Source organism: Perkinsus marinus (assembly GCF_000006405.1).
Source record: "Perkinsus marinus ATCC 50983 genomic scaffold scf_1104296934586, whole genome shotgun sequence".
NCBI classification, from domain to species: domain Eukaryota; phylum Perkinsozoa; order Perkinsida; family Perkinsidae; genus Perkinsus; species Perkinsus marinus.
In genome coordinates this window covers 58,460-74,528 of record NW_003214716.1, presented here as the reverse complement: position 1 = coordinate 74,528, position 16,069 = coordinate 58,460, and the positions used below count along the sequence as shown (strand labels likewise).

General features: G+C 42.0%; 4 protein-coding genes across 4 annotated transcripts in view; 1 reads left to right on the top strand and 3 right to left on the bottom strand.

Moving 5' to 3' along the window:
* Positions 1-4,153: 4,153 nt before the first annotated feature.
* On the bottom strand, positions 4,154-4,551 carry Pmar_PMAR019323 (hypothetical protein; the record flags this gene model as incomplete). Its single annotated transcript, XM_002784801.1, has 3 exons — positions 4,154-4,263; positions 4,311-4,417; positions 4,484-4,551. 3 exons carry the CDS (start codon positions 4,549-4,551, stop codon positions 4,154-4,156), a joined length of 285 nt encoding a protein of 94 aa, XP_002784847.1.
* Positions 4,552-4,647: 96 nt separating this feature from the next.
* Positions 4,648-5,905, bottom strand: Pmar_PMAR019322 (hypothetical protein; the record flags this gene model as incomplete). The annotated part of the gene is made up of 4 exons (XM_002784800.1): positions 4,648-4,686; positions 5,474-5,564; positions 5,604-5,683; positions 5,768-5,905. 4 exons carry the CDS (start codon positions 5,903-5,905, stop codon positions 4,648-4,650), a joined length of 348 nt encoding a protein of 115 aa, XP_002784846.1.
* Positions 5,906-6,766: 861 nt separating this feature from the next.
* Pmar_PMAR019321 (Platelet-activating factor acetylhydrolase precursor, putative) lies at positions 6,767-10,124 on the bottom strand (the record flags this gene model as incomplete). The annotated part of the gene is made up of 10 exons (XM_002784799.1): positions 6,767-6,982; positions 7,047-7,158; positions 7,209-7,324; positions 7,749-7,880; positions 8,152-8,282; positions 8,330-8,412; positions 8,470-8,570; positions 8,657-8,796; positions 8,848-8,958; positions 9,910-10,124. 10 exons carry the CDS (start codon positions 10,122-10,124, stop codon positions 6,861-6,863), a joined length of 1,263 nt encoding a protein of 420 aa, XP_002784845.1. The 3' UTR covers positions 6,767-6,860.
* A 1,644-nt stretch (positions 10,125-11,768) lies between these two features.
* The window catches only part of Pmar_PMAR019320 (Neutral trehalase, putative), a gene marked incomplete at both ends in the record, with an annotated part of 11,436 nt that continues 7,135 nt past the window's right edge, over positions 11,769-16,069 (top strand). The window contains 4 exons of the mRNA XM_002784798.1: positions 11,769-11,838; positions 12,298-12,505; positions 12,978-13,112; positions 13,475-13,704. Of these exons, the coding sequence (XP_002784844.1) occupies positions 11,769-11,838; positions 12,298-12,505; positions 12,978-13,112; positions 13,475-13,704 (643 nt within the window). The remainder of the gene's footprint in view (positions 11,839-12,297; positions 12,506-12,977; positions 13,113-13,474; positions 13,705-16,069) is intronic.

The window sequence follows — 16,069 nt, the reverse complement described above, 5'->3', positions numbered from 1 at the left end:
TGACTCGATCTAGAACTACGTTTCATTGGATGTAATTTGTAGTTGTTGCAACCTCCCTCTTACAGTAGATGATCCGTATCTTCACCATCCTCTCGACTATCATCGCCGTTGCTAATGGTGCGGTGAGCTGCACGGTAGATTCTCATTGCCCAGTTGGAACCTGCAAATGCTCGGTTGGTAGATGTGAAGTTCCATTTTCTGCCATACCTTGCACACGAGGAAGACGAGAGTATTGTCCCTACCCTTCCTCCTGTCAATGCAGTCAAGGTATCTGCATATATTGAGTTATATGCTTGGTGACCATTGGTGCTATCAATTTTATAGAAGCCGTAGCGCGGCGTGATTCTGTCTTGTCCAGTCTATGTTGGGAAATTCCCAATGGGAATCGTCGATGTGAGTGATTCGAACATAATATGATCATCATATTGGGGATCCGTGACGCATCCGAGTCATACCTTACTTACTTTTAACAGAAGATTCATTGTTTTTTCGACGCGGCAGATATTTCATCGGAGGAGTTAATTGTGAAGTCTGTATCACGGATGCAGATTCTCGAATATTTTAGTGCTTCGAGTATGTACGCAAGCGTACTCCGCACTTACATTTTCAATTCTGGTCCGCTCAACAGTCACAGTCGTCGATATTAGTCGTAGCAGAGAGAGCGATGTTGAGTTTCACATGATTTAGTTGTCAATATATTGTCCCGGGAAGTCTATAGATCGTGTGGCACCGTTTTTGCCTCGGTGGGAAAGAAGGCGGGGAATAATATCGTCCACCTCAGGAGATAAGTGTGGTTGTAGAGGAGATAATTGCGCTGTTATTGGCCTGTAAAGGATATTATCTGATTCGTTCACAGTATGCCCCAGAGGTGCAAAAGCATATGCTGTTCTACCGGTCTTGAATCGGGTCACTCGATATATGCTTCAATCTTTATATTCTACTAAGTAAATCTATAACTTCGCGCCTTGTCTAACATCTGATGTTAGACAAGGCGCGAAGTTATAGATTTATATGATGTTAAACATCATATATCAACAGAAAGAGGAGCCTCCACAATGGTATCCCTTCATGTTTCAACCCCATATTTTGAGTATGGTTTCTAATTTCTGAACAATTTCGATACCCCGTTCAAAATCAACTCGGTAATCATTCCCAAGTTACCAAGTAAAATCTCCTAGAGTAATAACATATACGATCGCATTCACACAACACCTCATTCCGTTCTAGACGGAAACACCGCGCAAGGTGAACGATAGAAACTCGATTTTTCCTCAGAAGTCCTTCCCTGTGCGAGCGGTGCAAATCCTATCGATCAGATCGGCGACTCCTGAAGTAATGATACTTGTTACGCTTCCTCGAATTTGCCTCATGCAAGCATGGACCTTCACTGAATAAGGGAGCCGTCGATGTCTGGGCTTACGGATATTACTGCCTTGGATGTTGGGCCAACATTGTTGGCTCTTCGACCCTTTCACGAGGTATTGGCCCGCCCAAGATATCGACGGCGGGGATGTGTGCAATGGAACGATACTTCAAGTGAAGCGTGTGCGACCAGGCGTACCAAATCTAAAATTCCTCACCCCAGAGCGTGAGTTCGACGACGTCACAGAACGCATCCTGCCTGTGATTTGCTGCATCACTCGGAGGCTAACATCTAGGAACCCAATCCACCGAGTCGACTTCTATTTCCCATGAAACTATTCTTAAGAAACCTTGGCACGCGCCATACTCACGCTGCATGCCGCAGCACCACGTGAATTCGAACATTTCAAGACCAATCTCTGGTCATAGACTTTCAGTTCAAAGCATTCCTGAGAGAGCACCCGTTAGTTAGGATCGTAGAGTTCTATGTGTACACGGAGAATCTGCCAATTTCCACGGCTCGTTTAAATTTAGCTTTTTCATTTGCACCTCTATTCAGTAGGCAGGTCGCACCTGCGTGATTCCGTAAAAGAGCCACCGGTTGACTCACGTGGATCCGTCGGTGCGCTCCCCTGCCCATAGTTTGAGGTTTTGCTAACGGACCCTTTGAAAAGTTTTACAAGAGACACACTGACATGTGTGTTGCGGGATAGACCACGCTCTCCGCTGAGCTCGTCCAACGCGCATCCCAAGTTAGGGATTCCCAACATCCACCACTGTTGGGAAACTAAACCCAATCTCCCTTGGCCTGGCTGTCGTAGACAGGCAACCTGTGCGCCGCGCCGTCTGACGCACTGCGCCACCTTGTTCCAGTTGGGATCGTGAGCATGCGTGCAGAGCGTTCACTTAACTTTCGGACTGACGACAAGTATCTTGTTTATCTCTATGATAGTGACTCGATCTAGAACTACGTTTCATTGGATGTAATTTGTAGTTGTTGCAACCTCCCTCTTACAGTAGATGATCCGTATCTTCACCATCCTCTCGACTATCATCGCCGTTGCTAATGGTGCGGTGAGCTGCACGGTAGATTCTCATTGCCCAGTTGGAACCTGCAAATGCTCGGTTGGTAGATGTGAAGTTCCATTTTCTGCCATACCTTGCACACGAGGAAGACGAGAGTATTGTCCCTACCCTTCCTCCTGTCAATGCAGTCAAGGTATCTGCATATATTGAGTTATATGCTTGGTGACCATTGGTGCTATCAATTTTATAGAAGCCGTAGCGCGGCGTGATTCTGTCTTGTCCAGTCTATGTTGGGAAATTCCCAATGGGAATCGTCGATGTGAGTGATTCGAACATAATATGATCATCATATTGGGGATCCGTGACGCATCCGAGTCATACCTTACTTACTTTTAACAGAAGATTCATTGTTTTTTCGACGCGGCAGATATTTCATCGGAGGAGTTAATTGTGAAGTCTGTATCACGGATGCAGATTCTCGAATATTTTAGTGCTTCGAGTATGTACGCAAGCGTACTCCGCACTTACATTTTCAATTCTGGTCCGCTCAACAGTCACAGTCGTCGATATTAGTCGTAGCAGAGAGAGCGATGTTGAGTTTCACATGATTTAGTTGTCAATATTTTGTCCCGGGAAGTCTATAGATCGTGCGGCACCGTTTTTGCCCCGGTGGGAAAGAAGGCGGGGAATAATATCGTCCACCTCCGGAGATAAGTGTGGTTGTAGAGGAGATAATTGCGCTGTTATTGGCCTGTAAAGGATATTATCTGAATCGTTCACAGTATGCCCCAGAGGTACAAAAGCATATGCTGTTCTACCGGTCTTGAATACTTGTGTACTACAACCTATCGATATGAGACCACAAGATACCAAGCCAGGCTCAAATAGCATCACTTCCACCCTAAACACCCCAGCGTAGATCAATCGATACCAATCCCTTCCTTACAGACCGAGCGGAGCATGTAATGTCAGTGAGCGCATTTTCTGCACATTCCGAGTATTTCTCTACGACTACACCAATGGAACTTTCAAGACATATACCATTCGGAAGAGTGCAGGTTCTGTATCCTGCAGAGAATTCTAGAATACTCTCATCCCTGCTCTATAACGTGCATTGGTCAAAATTGATAATCAGAATCAGCTAAAAATAATATCAGAACAAATACATACTTGAGCAAGAAAGCAATTGGAAGAATTTCGATAAATGAAGTTTAACCTGAGGATGGTTTCTAATTTTCGAACAATTTCGATACCCCGTTGAAAATCAACTCGGTAATCATTCCCAAGTTACCAAGTAAAATCTCCTAGAGTAATAACAATGTTATTATAACATATACGATCGCATTCACACAACACCACATTCCGTTCTAGACGGAAACACCGCGCAAGGTGAGTGATAGAAACTCAATTTTTCCTCAGAAGTCCTTCCCTGTGCGAGCGGTGCAAATCCTATCGATCAGATCGGCGACTCCGGGAAAATCTTCTCGAGAATTGGTATTAACCTCAAAAGAGGCAATCGACTGAGATTGAAAACGTAACTACTTCATCATTTCCCGGTCATGTTTCCGATTTTTTCACTTCGCACTGTCATTTCCGGCTAACTGCATGCGAACATCCGATGCGTCACAACTATGTTGTCGGAAACATGACCGGAAAATGTTGTAGTTTCAATTCGGAACAAATTCCAAGATTATTATATCGACAACTTACTTAGTGAGTTCCCCCCACTGAGGATTTTTCCTATGCGTTAAAAATCGTAGACGAATTACACTACCTTTATTTGAGATATAGCATTTCCCATTGCAACGGGAACGTCCGCCTCAATTAGCATATCATAATCGTTCATCGCATCTCCGATACATGCAAGGCAAGCATCTAACTTCATCCGTATTATAATAACTTGAACCAAAGATACTCATTACATCCATATTTCTCCTTCAAAACTTTCACGCCTAATCCTTTGCTGACTCCTCGCGGAACGATATCCATTGCCATCGAAACCGACTGTGCAGCCACACAACCCATACATCTGGTCAAACGGAAGAGCGTCATGTTCTCGATCGAAAGGTCCCCGGTTCAAATCTACCATGATTACTTTGCAAAATCCTCCAACCTTTTACTCATGTCTTCCGCCATCGGATCTACCAGCGACATCACATGCATCTAGAAAGAGAAGAAAAATCGAAAGTTCCATAAAAACTATAACTTCTTACCACATGAATTGGCAAATTTTCTCTTCGAATCTTTTCCAACATTTTATCATACGATCCACACTCCTCCGGTATCGGATCGCCAAACCTGAGCAAGAATCACCTAAAATTTTTCCAGCGCCATACCATCCATCGCTCACTTCTGTAAACATCTACCACCCTATTATCCTCGTAGGGAGCCAATACGCGATCTCCACTATAACACAAAAGCATCACCGATTCGTCGTCTTTCAGTAGGGCAACTGTACCGACTATCTGGACAGGAAAAACTCTATCATAGAGTACATTGGAGTTTCACCCGTGATATGAAAAACGCTTGTGAAAAAAATATTTCACGACTACTGCATACCGCGAATATCGCGTTTCTCACAGAGTATTACGTCACTTCACGTAAAACCGGTGAAACTCCATTGAGCTCACAGTTGGTTTGAATCAGTGTTGGAGTGCATGCTTGCTTCCCTCAGCTGCGCTCAAGAGTTTCCAAGGCTATCTAGTCAGATTTTGCACTCGACTCGACTTAGGGTAGAAGATGTGTTGACTCGACATTCTTATTTTTGTACTAAATGTTTTAGGAAACTGTAGCCTCTCAAAACTGTCTTTGAAACGATAAAGGTCACGTACTGTACCATCTCAGTGAACCAGGATTATGAATAGCTTACCCGAAATTTTTCAATAACTCACCGAAATTTTTGAAAAGTTGAAAATTGCTCAACTACATGTGTTGGTGACCATATGAAAATTTTGGGAGATTCTCATCATTTTTTGTACACTCCTACCTAAATTCTTATATAAACTCCTATTATCAGTTTTAAGAAACTCCTGAACTCAGCTGCGAGGAGCGAGCATATATCCCTTCAACCAAGCCTTATTATTACATCAGCAATATCATGTTTCTTTTCAGCAGCCACTGCTCCTGTATGGTCATAGATAACGGAACCGTTGAGGTAAATTCCTGGACGAGAATATCTGCAGAAAAATACAGCATGCCGGGATAGAACCTGCGACCTCTTACAAATCAATGCCAGATCGCCCAAACAGTCTGCTAGTTGAAGCTCGGCATCTCCCTGTAGCCGGAACCACCGGACCTACGTAATGACGATGTTACAAAATTACGGTATGACATTATTACACCCATTCTGATCGGCTCTAATAATAGCATTTAGTGTTACGTCCGGTATGGTATGAAATGGAGATACTAAAGTGCCATCCATGTCAGCACATATGAGATCAACTTCACTCAAATCCACACATGACGACTCTTCCATCGATACTAAAGTCGGCTTCTGATTATCAGCAGATTCTGGCATGATGATGACGATGAACAAAAAACCCGCTCAAAATGGTCAGTCACCTGCAGGCGATTCAAAATGGAGCGGTATGAAAAATGTGACACACATTTACTACACACAGCGTGTGAACTAAGCTCCACCACATACTCTAAAGCCAATAATAGTGACAAATCTGTATGAAAATAATAGCAAAACTCCCATGGTAGGAAGTATCTGTCTTTCACGGGAGATTACACTCAGTTATAAAACAATGGAGTTTCACCTGTTTTACGTGAAGTGGCGTCGTAAAACTCGGTGAATAGCGCGATATTCGCGATGATATGCAATAGTCGTGAAATGCATTTTTCATATCGCGGGTGAAAATTGAGCTGACCATGTATGAAATACATGCTCGTTTTTGTTACAAAATTCCCAGTTCAAGAGTTACGACCAAGACCGTTCTCGCACAAATTCAACTACAACGTCAAATTACAACCCCAATCTGCTTTCCATACCGTATACGCTACGAAACATAAGATTACACCACAACTACAAGATTACCAACTAATCCAAAACTCTCAACCGCCACCCTCAGAGAGCGAGCGCACCACGAACCAGGTAGTCGTATCTCCCCTACTGTCATTTTACAACACCAATTCAAAATGTCCCAACACTCTGCTCAGTAGGTCTAGCTGCACTGTATGCCTTGTTACTGAAACCTGTGAACCGCCCTAAGTGATATGAAATTAAATTTGACACACGGAGTAAACAGTGTACAAAATATTGCTGAGTGGCAGCAGCAACACGTCAAACGAGATAAAAAAACACCTCAAAAACCCAACACCCTTCTCGCGAACTCAACCAAATACTCACAGAGTGAACAAGACTATGATGAGAAACACTGAGCATCAAATAAAACAACCATCTGATACCAAAACAGCATCGAAAACCTTCCTAACCGGCTGTATACTCATCCAACATAGTAGGTATTTATTCAAATCTTTTTTCCATCTCTCGAATTTTCCCCCTTTTTCGACACTAGAGCGCTCTGAGCATGAGCCGACGTATTCACATTAATGAAGTTAGCGATCGCCCCGATTATTTTACAGTACGTATCTAAACAAGAACGACAAGAAAAAAAACTTCGCTCCGCTAAAAAAATATCCAATTATTATTTCACCTCTAGCATTGCTATTTCTCCTATCGTAAAAAGCAGCCGCTAAAGGCAGCAAGAAGACGGGAACCCAAAAACAAAGTTCCATCAGATTACCATGCCTCGTCCTCTCCATCACCTAATCTTCATGCATTACAAATTACATACCACACCTTTGAAAAATCGTACTCGGAGACGACTGCCAGCCTGTAGGCTCTTATCATACAGGTTCCTAGTGGCTGCACTCATGTCGGGGTACTTCGAAAACTCCTCGCTGCCGAGTACAAGCGTCGGCGCTTGGATTCCTGAGAACTCAAATAACCTCCATCCCTCAGGGAGAACACACACATTGATCTTCAAGATGTTCGTGATTCAAAACTGGAAAATATAACATATCGAAAAATTATTATCACTAATAATAAGATCTAATATTTCCTAAATTCACTCAGTAATACTATGACCATGTATAGTGTACAAACATGCGAATTCTCAATTTCATAGTCAACGACTTTTTCAGATTTTTTTCCAATTTTACAATTTTTCATCGTATCGATGACGAAGGAATAGAGACAAGCATCCAAGGCTCGTAAAGATGATAACGCCCGAAGGATATAAGAACGACATATAATAGATATTCACTGTAAAATCGCCTTCGCCCAGATTCGAGCCTAGGTCGCTAGCAGCACATCCGACACCATTATCAACTCTACCAAACATCACGATTAACACCTTTCTTATGCGCCTCCGCAGGGAATCTAAACCCCTCAGAACCATTCCTCGGACTGACGTAAGTCCACGGATCCATCAGCACCGCACACGAAACACGCTTATCCTCAACTGCCTTCAGACCAACAGTTGTGCCTGCCAATACGACATATAGAAATTATCATTTCCAACTGCCCTTTCATTTCGATAGAATTACATTACTACGCATAAGCATAGCAACACCGAGGATCGACTCAGAATAGATAATACATTGAAAAAGTCTTCTGCAAATTTAAACATTGAAAACGTGCGCTCTAGAAATTTCACAGTTTAGATGCAATCAGAAAACTTCGAGTGTGAACGTTACAATGTAATCCATTGGTAATAGAACAAGACGATCTACATAACATTCCCTCCAACTCCTTACAGTATTCAGCAACAGTAGCGCCACCGAAGGAATACCCAACAAGGACGATACGATTCGGGTCTATCAACTTCGTGACTCGATTGAGCAAAGGGACTCCTGACTCCTTCCCAGAACCAATTGTGCACAGATATCTGAAAAATACTTACCCGAAATCATCAGCAACATTCAACTCTACTACTCGATCACTGATTTCATCTCATTTGCTCTCTGACGAACTTGCTGAGGACGAAAGTTCCTGGGGTACGGATTTTCCCTGGGATCCTACAAAAAAGCAACCACCAGGGATCGAACTCGGATGGGCGAGGCTGAACACTTTACCGGAATGTATGGTATTTCGCGGCCGTTCTCATCCATCGCCTCACAAGAGGACCCATCCTGATGATGAATCACCGCTACAATAGCTCCTCCAACGATCGCATCTAAAACGACTCATGCCAGAATCGAACCCGGAACCTCTCGATAGTCAACTGAGCGATCTACCACTCGACCAAATAAACCTTCTTACGTGTCAAGGTCGAGCACAGCAGAGCATTTTCATCCCCATTTCCAGTGAGGCCATGCGAAAAAACAACCAATGGTAGATCTCCCTCGGCTATAGGCTCCATATCGTCATAAGTAGAGTTCAGCTTGTACAACGACCAACCGCTGAAGAGATGACCAATCGCGTTGAAGAAATGCAAGATTGCAAGATTTCACCTGGGAATAAAATATCCTAGTAGCTTCACCATCCACTGCAAGAAACGGATGATAATTTGCATCACTTTGGAGCTCCTGAACAAGGCTCGAGCCACATCCAATTGACCGAACCTGAAAATATCAAAGAATGACGAGTACAGTAAACGACGATTAAGTACAATAACCCCAATATGGTTACGACGATTAAGTACAATAACCACAATATGGTTACGACGATTAAGTACAATAACCACAATATGGTTACGACGATTAAGTACAATAACCACAATATGGTTACGACGATTAAGGACAATAACCACAATATGGTTACGACGATTAAGTACAATAACCACAATATGGTTACGACGATTAAGTACAATAACCACAATATGGTTACGACGATTAAGGACAAAACCACAATATGGTTACGACGATTAAGTACAATAACCACAATATGGTTACGACGATTAAGTACAATAACCACAATATGGTTACGACGATTAAGTACAATAACCACAATATGGTTACGACGATTAAGTAGAATAACCACAATATGGTTACGACGATTAAGGACAATAACCACAATATGGTTACGACGATTAAGTACAATAACCACAATATGGTTACGACGATTAAACAATCAATTTACATGAAAAAAAACATGAAAGATGAATATATCTCTCTTTACGACACGTTATTTAATTTATTACTACAAAACATATACGACGAGAAATTGACCACCATCGAGTTCATATGCGTATTTTTGTACACTACGAACAAATTACCGTTTAGTTCAATAGCACGACACTACGAACAAATCTAATGAAAATTACTACTGATAATAAATCGACTAATTGGAGAGCATTCAGGCGATGATAATATTCACGAGAATACTCCATCTCGATGCATTACATGTGGCATAAAATTAGAAGACGACTCGAAGCGATTGGCAACTTTCACAAAGGGGCAATCGTCTGTATTTTTCATACAGAAATTATATATTTTATTAGACAGACATCACAAATTCAACATATATTTTTTATTTTTTTATACGCTATAAGAACCCAAAACTCCGCTGCTTACGCATATCTTGGCACATTCCTCATCCACGTAGTTTGGGTGTAACCACGTGTCACCCCCGCAGCTACCGGCGGGTAGAAGATGCGGCCCTCGACTCCACCTGGTACCCTATACTCGACACAACCAATGTTCTTATCAGAGGCGTCCTCGATGATGGATAAATGGCGAGCAAAAGTGACTGAACGCAGAGGCGGCAGCGGAGGCACGACACGTGTCATCTCTCCCCAGTAGTAAAACTAATATATTCAACTACTAGTGGGAAAATATATACAAGGTCACAATATACAAAATTTTGGGGGAAACTCTCAGTAGTTTTTGTACATTTCCATTCAAATTCGTATAATTAATGAGGAAACTCCTGAGCTCAGCTGAGGAAAGCAAACATATATTCCCACTCCAACAACCCCATAGATCAACAACGTCCAACATCTCGAAAACCATCCGTGGCCACTAGCTGCTCTTGTGCAAGTTGTGTCTCCCTCCCCTTGGAACGCCGACTTAACACAATAAATTCGACTGAATAGTTATATCATCAGCCTCGAATTTCAACACGACGCTTGGCTGAATCCTTTCCTCAGCTGAGCTCAGGAGTTTCCTAATTATATGAGGCTCACATATGAATTCGGGTAAGCGTGTTTAGAGAGCAATGATGATTTCCTCCCAGGATTCCCATATTATCAACAACACACTGGAAGCTGACCATATGCATATTTCCTCAGAGTGGAACTTCGTGACGTGGACGAATGTCACGATACACCTCGGTGTGGTATAGCTTTGAGACTTGACTCAGTTGGACCGATAGTAGCTACCTTTGGTAGTTGATCGAATATTCCGATGCGAAGGGAATACCTAGATAGTTTGAAACTGTCCTCGCCATTTCTCACTGTAAAGATCTGTGTATATACTCGCTCGCTTTAGAGTGAAACCGTGGCGTGTGATAATCAATTAAGATTATATTTTGCAGCATCCACACACTCCTGTGTAATTGGGTTATCCATCCATCATGGCTGTCGGTGATCAGAACAAACAAGGGGAATCAGTAGCTTGTTGAACAGTTCGTCAACAGAATTCAAAAACATACATGCCTGAGAACAGGAAAGCCACTCCATGACTATGTAGATATCAGTTCGAGAGTAACACCAATCTTTTGAATAATTTCAGTTGTGCGCATATGAGGAAACTTTAGTTACATCGTGGAGTGCACGCAAGCACATGTGTATGCGTGCATATTTTATTCGGGGTGAGGTCCAAACGTTGTTTTCGTTGAATCTCAACTGATATCTAACCTATCGCTATCTTCATTCATTTGTTTGACTGGTTAAGGCTTCACTTGTGCCTCGTATAATCCACCATGTTAAACGTGTATAATTCTGTTTACCTAATCACACTGTTGTTAAAATCACAGATTTAGTATTGTGATAGTAATTATTTCACCACTTCTGAAGAGCACCAAAGTTTGCCAACTTCTCATTGAAGTTAATCTATCGTATTAGCCAACGTTACACGATGATAAATTACGAGGAGGTTGAGGTCTGATTGGTAACTCTAGGCTGGCGGCGGTCAGACGGCGAACGCGAGCGAATTTGACAACACGTAAATGCATCGCGATAATGAAATAGTTTTTCTGTTCTTACATTCTTGGAAAGTGTACGACAGTATGAAATTTCTGAGAAAATTTTGGAAAATTCTCGTTGGTTTCTGAACTCCTGAGCTGATAAGGAAAAGCTAACATATATTCCCCCAACATTGTAGTGATTTAAATATATATTTCAAATACTAGTATCGGTATTATGGTTGAGCAACCTCTAGATATACTCCGTCACACTATAGCAACTAAGGCGTGGCCATCATTAACTCGCCACATGGGGCCCGAAGCCGACAAGATAATAAGATGCTTGGTCGACTCTAAGGTTAAATCGAGGAGAGCTGATGGTAGGTTGAAAAATATAATTAGTTTCACGTGGAGTAATATTCTGTGAAAAACGCGATATTCGCGGTGATAATATGCAGTAGTCGTGAAATATAATTTTTTCACTAGTGTTTTTTATATCACTAGGGTGAAGAAACTCCAATGAGTTCACAATCATGAAATTGGAAATATAATAAGTTTTTTTTCGTGAAATTGGGTGAAATACAACGAAACCTGTCGTACTAAGGTTGATGAAAATCTCATTTGCGACTCGTATAATCAACCATCTCAGACTTCGTGTATAGTTCTGTTTCCACGGACAAGATGTTGTAAAATAAAATTTTCGTGAATCTCATACGGCAGCGTATTGATTATTCGTATATTTTTCCAATTATTCTAATTTTTCCGGTAAATGTTTGGCAATCTTGATTATTCATATAATTTTTTTTTCAATTAATTTTAATTTTTCTGGTGAATTTTAGGCAATCCGTTGCTGTTCGTACCAGAAGCCGATTTGAATGTTTACAAAGATGCCTTGAAGAACTCAGCAGTTGGAGTGGAAGCGTTTCCTGGTGTACCGAAATCGACGAAAGACTTCGAAGAGATGGACTCAGCATTACTGGCGTTAGAGTTCGGCTCTTCGTATATGGTACCTGGCGCACGGTTCAACGAGATGTATGGCTGGGATAGGTACCGTAAGGGCGTGGGTTCGATCCCTGGGACGGTTAAATTTGCATTATTGTGATGGAAAGGAGATTAGTCGTGAATTATTTGCGCCGTAATTGTATATATATTTATATTGTAGGAAGACGGTGTGGGAAAATATGTATATGGTCAACCACATGTGTTGGTGAGAAAATTAAAATTTTGAAAAATTCTCATTGATTGCTGTACACTTAGTGGGGAAACTCTCAAGCTCAGCATAGAAAAGCGAACATATTTTTCCAACGCTGTAGGAAAATCTTCTGAAGGAGTCTCAAGTGAGATTTGAACCCGGGATCTCCCAAATTGTTGATATTCAACAGTTTTTGAAGTTTAATGATAAAAGTCATCCACGAAATACTATAGTGAACCAATGGTCGATCATTTTAGAGTGAATTTATCATAAAATCTTCGCTGTGCGTTGTGGAGATATCTTTGAGTATCTTTTCTTCTTCCTCAGCTATTTCATCACTCTTGGGTTGGTCCATTCATCGTCACCACCGAATACTGAGCTCCTTCGAATCGCCACGTCCATGTTGAGAAACCACGTGTATCAGGTGGAGAATTACGGCAAAGTTCTTAATGCCAATCGATCGTAATAATGCGGCGAGTTCTGTAGTGTTGGAGTAGGAATGTATATGTTGGCTTTTCTCATCAGTTGAGCTCAGAAGAGTTTACGTACGAATTCGGGTAGAAGTGGAATACAGGAATCAATAAGAATTTCCCGAAATTTTTCCCCTCGAAATTTTCACAAATGTCGTCATCTACGCATGTAGTTGATCATGTGCATATTCCCCCACGCCGCGGTTGTGTATGCGTGCTGATTCTACACTTAACGATTTCTTTTCTAGTCTATCAATATCTCGGGCAACTCCGCGGTATAGTGTTAACTGGTTTCATTTACAATTTTTTTCTGAAAAAAATCGGAAAATTTCCCGGTATTTGTGGAATCTTCAGGTATTTTCTGAATCGTGCGCAACCCCCTCTGTTATCGTCAACCCTCATGCTATTGCTACCGTACATTACAGACGATGATAAACTGGTAGTTTTAGGCAAAATCTTGCTCAATCTTGCATTTCCTCAACGGCAGGTTCAGCGAGCCACAGCGGCAATTGTGAAGGAATATGATACTGTGTGGAAGTCAACGCCGAGATACGATGAAATAACAGGCTTGTCGAAGTGGGAAAGTTTCTTAGCGGAGCGAAGCGTTTCACGAATACAATTTTCGTCGTAGATACGGTGGATCACCGGCAGCTCGATGTAGGGCTGTGGAACCGGGGCATTACGATTGGATGCTCACGTTAGAGGGAGGAGATCTCGAGAGAGCGGTATTAATAATGGGGGAATATGCGCATTGCGGAGCGAGCGGAGCATATACCGCAACAACAGGCGTGCATGCAGAATTATTCTGGCTCAACTACGGAGCGTAGGAGGCTATCAGATAGATCAAACGACTCCTCTAGATGCGGAGGTGTTGGGAAAATCGGAAAACTCGATTATGCGAACAGCTCGAAGAGATATGCACGAAAAACTTTAATGATGGAGAAGTGTCCTACCCGGGGATCGAACCGGGCTGGACCTATGTAAAACTCATTGATTGAGTCCATGGACGTGGACTCAGTGAGCTCCGCCCCTTCGTCACGAAGGCCTAGTGGTCAACTACATGTGTTAGTTATAATATTGAGGGTCGGATGAAATTTTGGGAAATTCTTGTTGGAGTTCTCTGCACACTTGTACCATAATTGGTATGTAAACTTGTATAGTGGGGAAACTCGTGAGCTCGGCTGAGAAGAACAAATACTCCTTCAACTTCAAAAATTGACTGAGAATGTTTCCAGATTTTTTTCAGAAAATTTCTGTTAAAAGTTTCCTACATGTCTATCTCGGTACTCCTGAATATTTCTAGTTGATGCTCAGGTCCAATCTGATATGGCCGTCCGTGAGTCGGGTCACGACACCACAGCGAGGTTGAGTCGATACGATGCATGTGATATGGCAACAGTCGATTTGAATTGTATCTTGTATAAGATAGAGCGAGATATGGCATGTAAGTATCATAATCGATCACGTGATCGATTTTGATTTCCCCCCTGTAGTTTTGAAAGAGCCATCTCGAGATTGGACGGCTCTTGCGGAAGCGCGAAAGTTGACGATATTGAGATTAATGTGAGGAGTGACTTGTAGAAGATATCGATCAAAGATATGCGTATCTTTTTGCACGCAGGTACATACCAGAAAGGAGTGCATTTTTCGACTACAACACGCGTAACGGGCAAGTGGACACATCGTTCTTGTCGGTGACGGGATTGGCATATCCTTTATGGTGCGGTGTGGTTGATGGGGATCGGCAACTTTCTAATGAGGTTGTTAACACACTGATGGGCTATCTTGGTCAACCTGGTGGTGTGGTATCGGACGATTTAAAAAACAATGAAAAAGGGTAAGATATTTTAGCGGAGCGAAGCTTTTATTATTTCGTTTTTTTGGTTACTGTTGTTGTTAGCAGTGTTGGTAAAATGTATGTTTTTGGTTTTCCCAGCTGAGCTCAGGAGTTTCCTTGCTCATTGTGGAGGCTTACGCGTGAATTCGCAGTGGCTCGAAATTTTCAGATTGTCACCAACACATGTAGTTGACCATGTGCATATTCTACCGCACTGGTGCAGTGTGGGTAATTTTATGAAAATTTTGAGGAAAATTCGGGAAATTCTCGTTGGTTTCTGTATATTTATATCCTAATTCGTATATAAACGCCTATTATAAGTGATTCAACTCCTGACTGAGTCCTAAGATCAGCTGAGGATAGCAAACATATATTCCAACACCACACTGGTGTAACCCCCAAAGAAATATCATCCTTTAGATGCGGGTATACTATGAATTTGATGAGTATCGTTTTTTCCACACTCCACACTGGTGTCGTTGTTGTTGTTGTTGTTGTCGTATATGTTGCTGTTGTTGTTGCTGCTGTTGTTGTATATGTTGTTGTTGCTGCTGTTGTTGTATATGTTATTGTTGTATATGGTGTTGATTTTAGATTCACCGGTCAGTGGGATTGGCCAGCTGGATGGGCACCTCATCAGATGATCACTTGGATGGGGCTTATGAGGTTGGGGTATCTTACACAAGCTCGAGATTTGGCATCTAGGTAGGTACATTGGGGAAAATCTTCATACTGCGATTTGGTATCTTTCCTCGTAGTGATATTTATCAACGTAGTGTTGGAGGAATATATGTTTGATTTCTTCAGCTGAGCTCGGGAGTTTCCATACGAGTATACGCGAATCGGAGTAGAAATGTACGGAGAGTAGTGAGAATTTCTCAAAGATTTCCCCGGAATTTTCACATTGTCACTAACACATGTAGTTTGTTATGTGCATATTTTCCCACTCGTTTTTTTCAGATGGGTTCGTTTGTGTTTGAAAACATTTCAAGTGTATGACTGTTTGCCTGAGAAGTTTGACGTGGTTCACTGCACCTCGAGAATCGACGTAGAATATGGCAATCAGTGCAGCGAAAAGAGAGTATTTCGATGGACTATAGCAAGTGTAACGA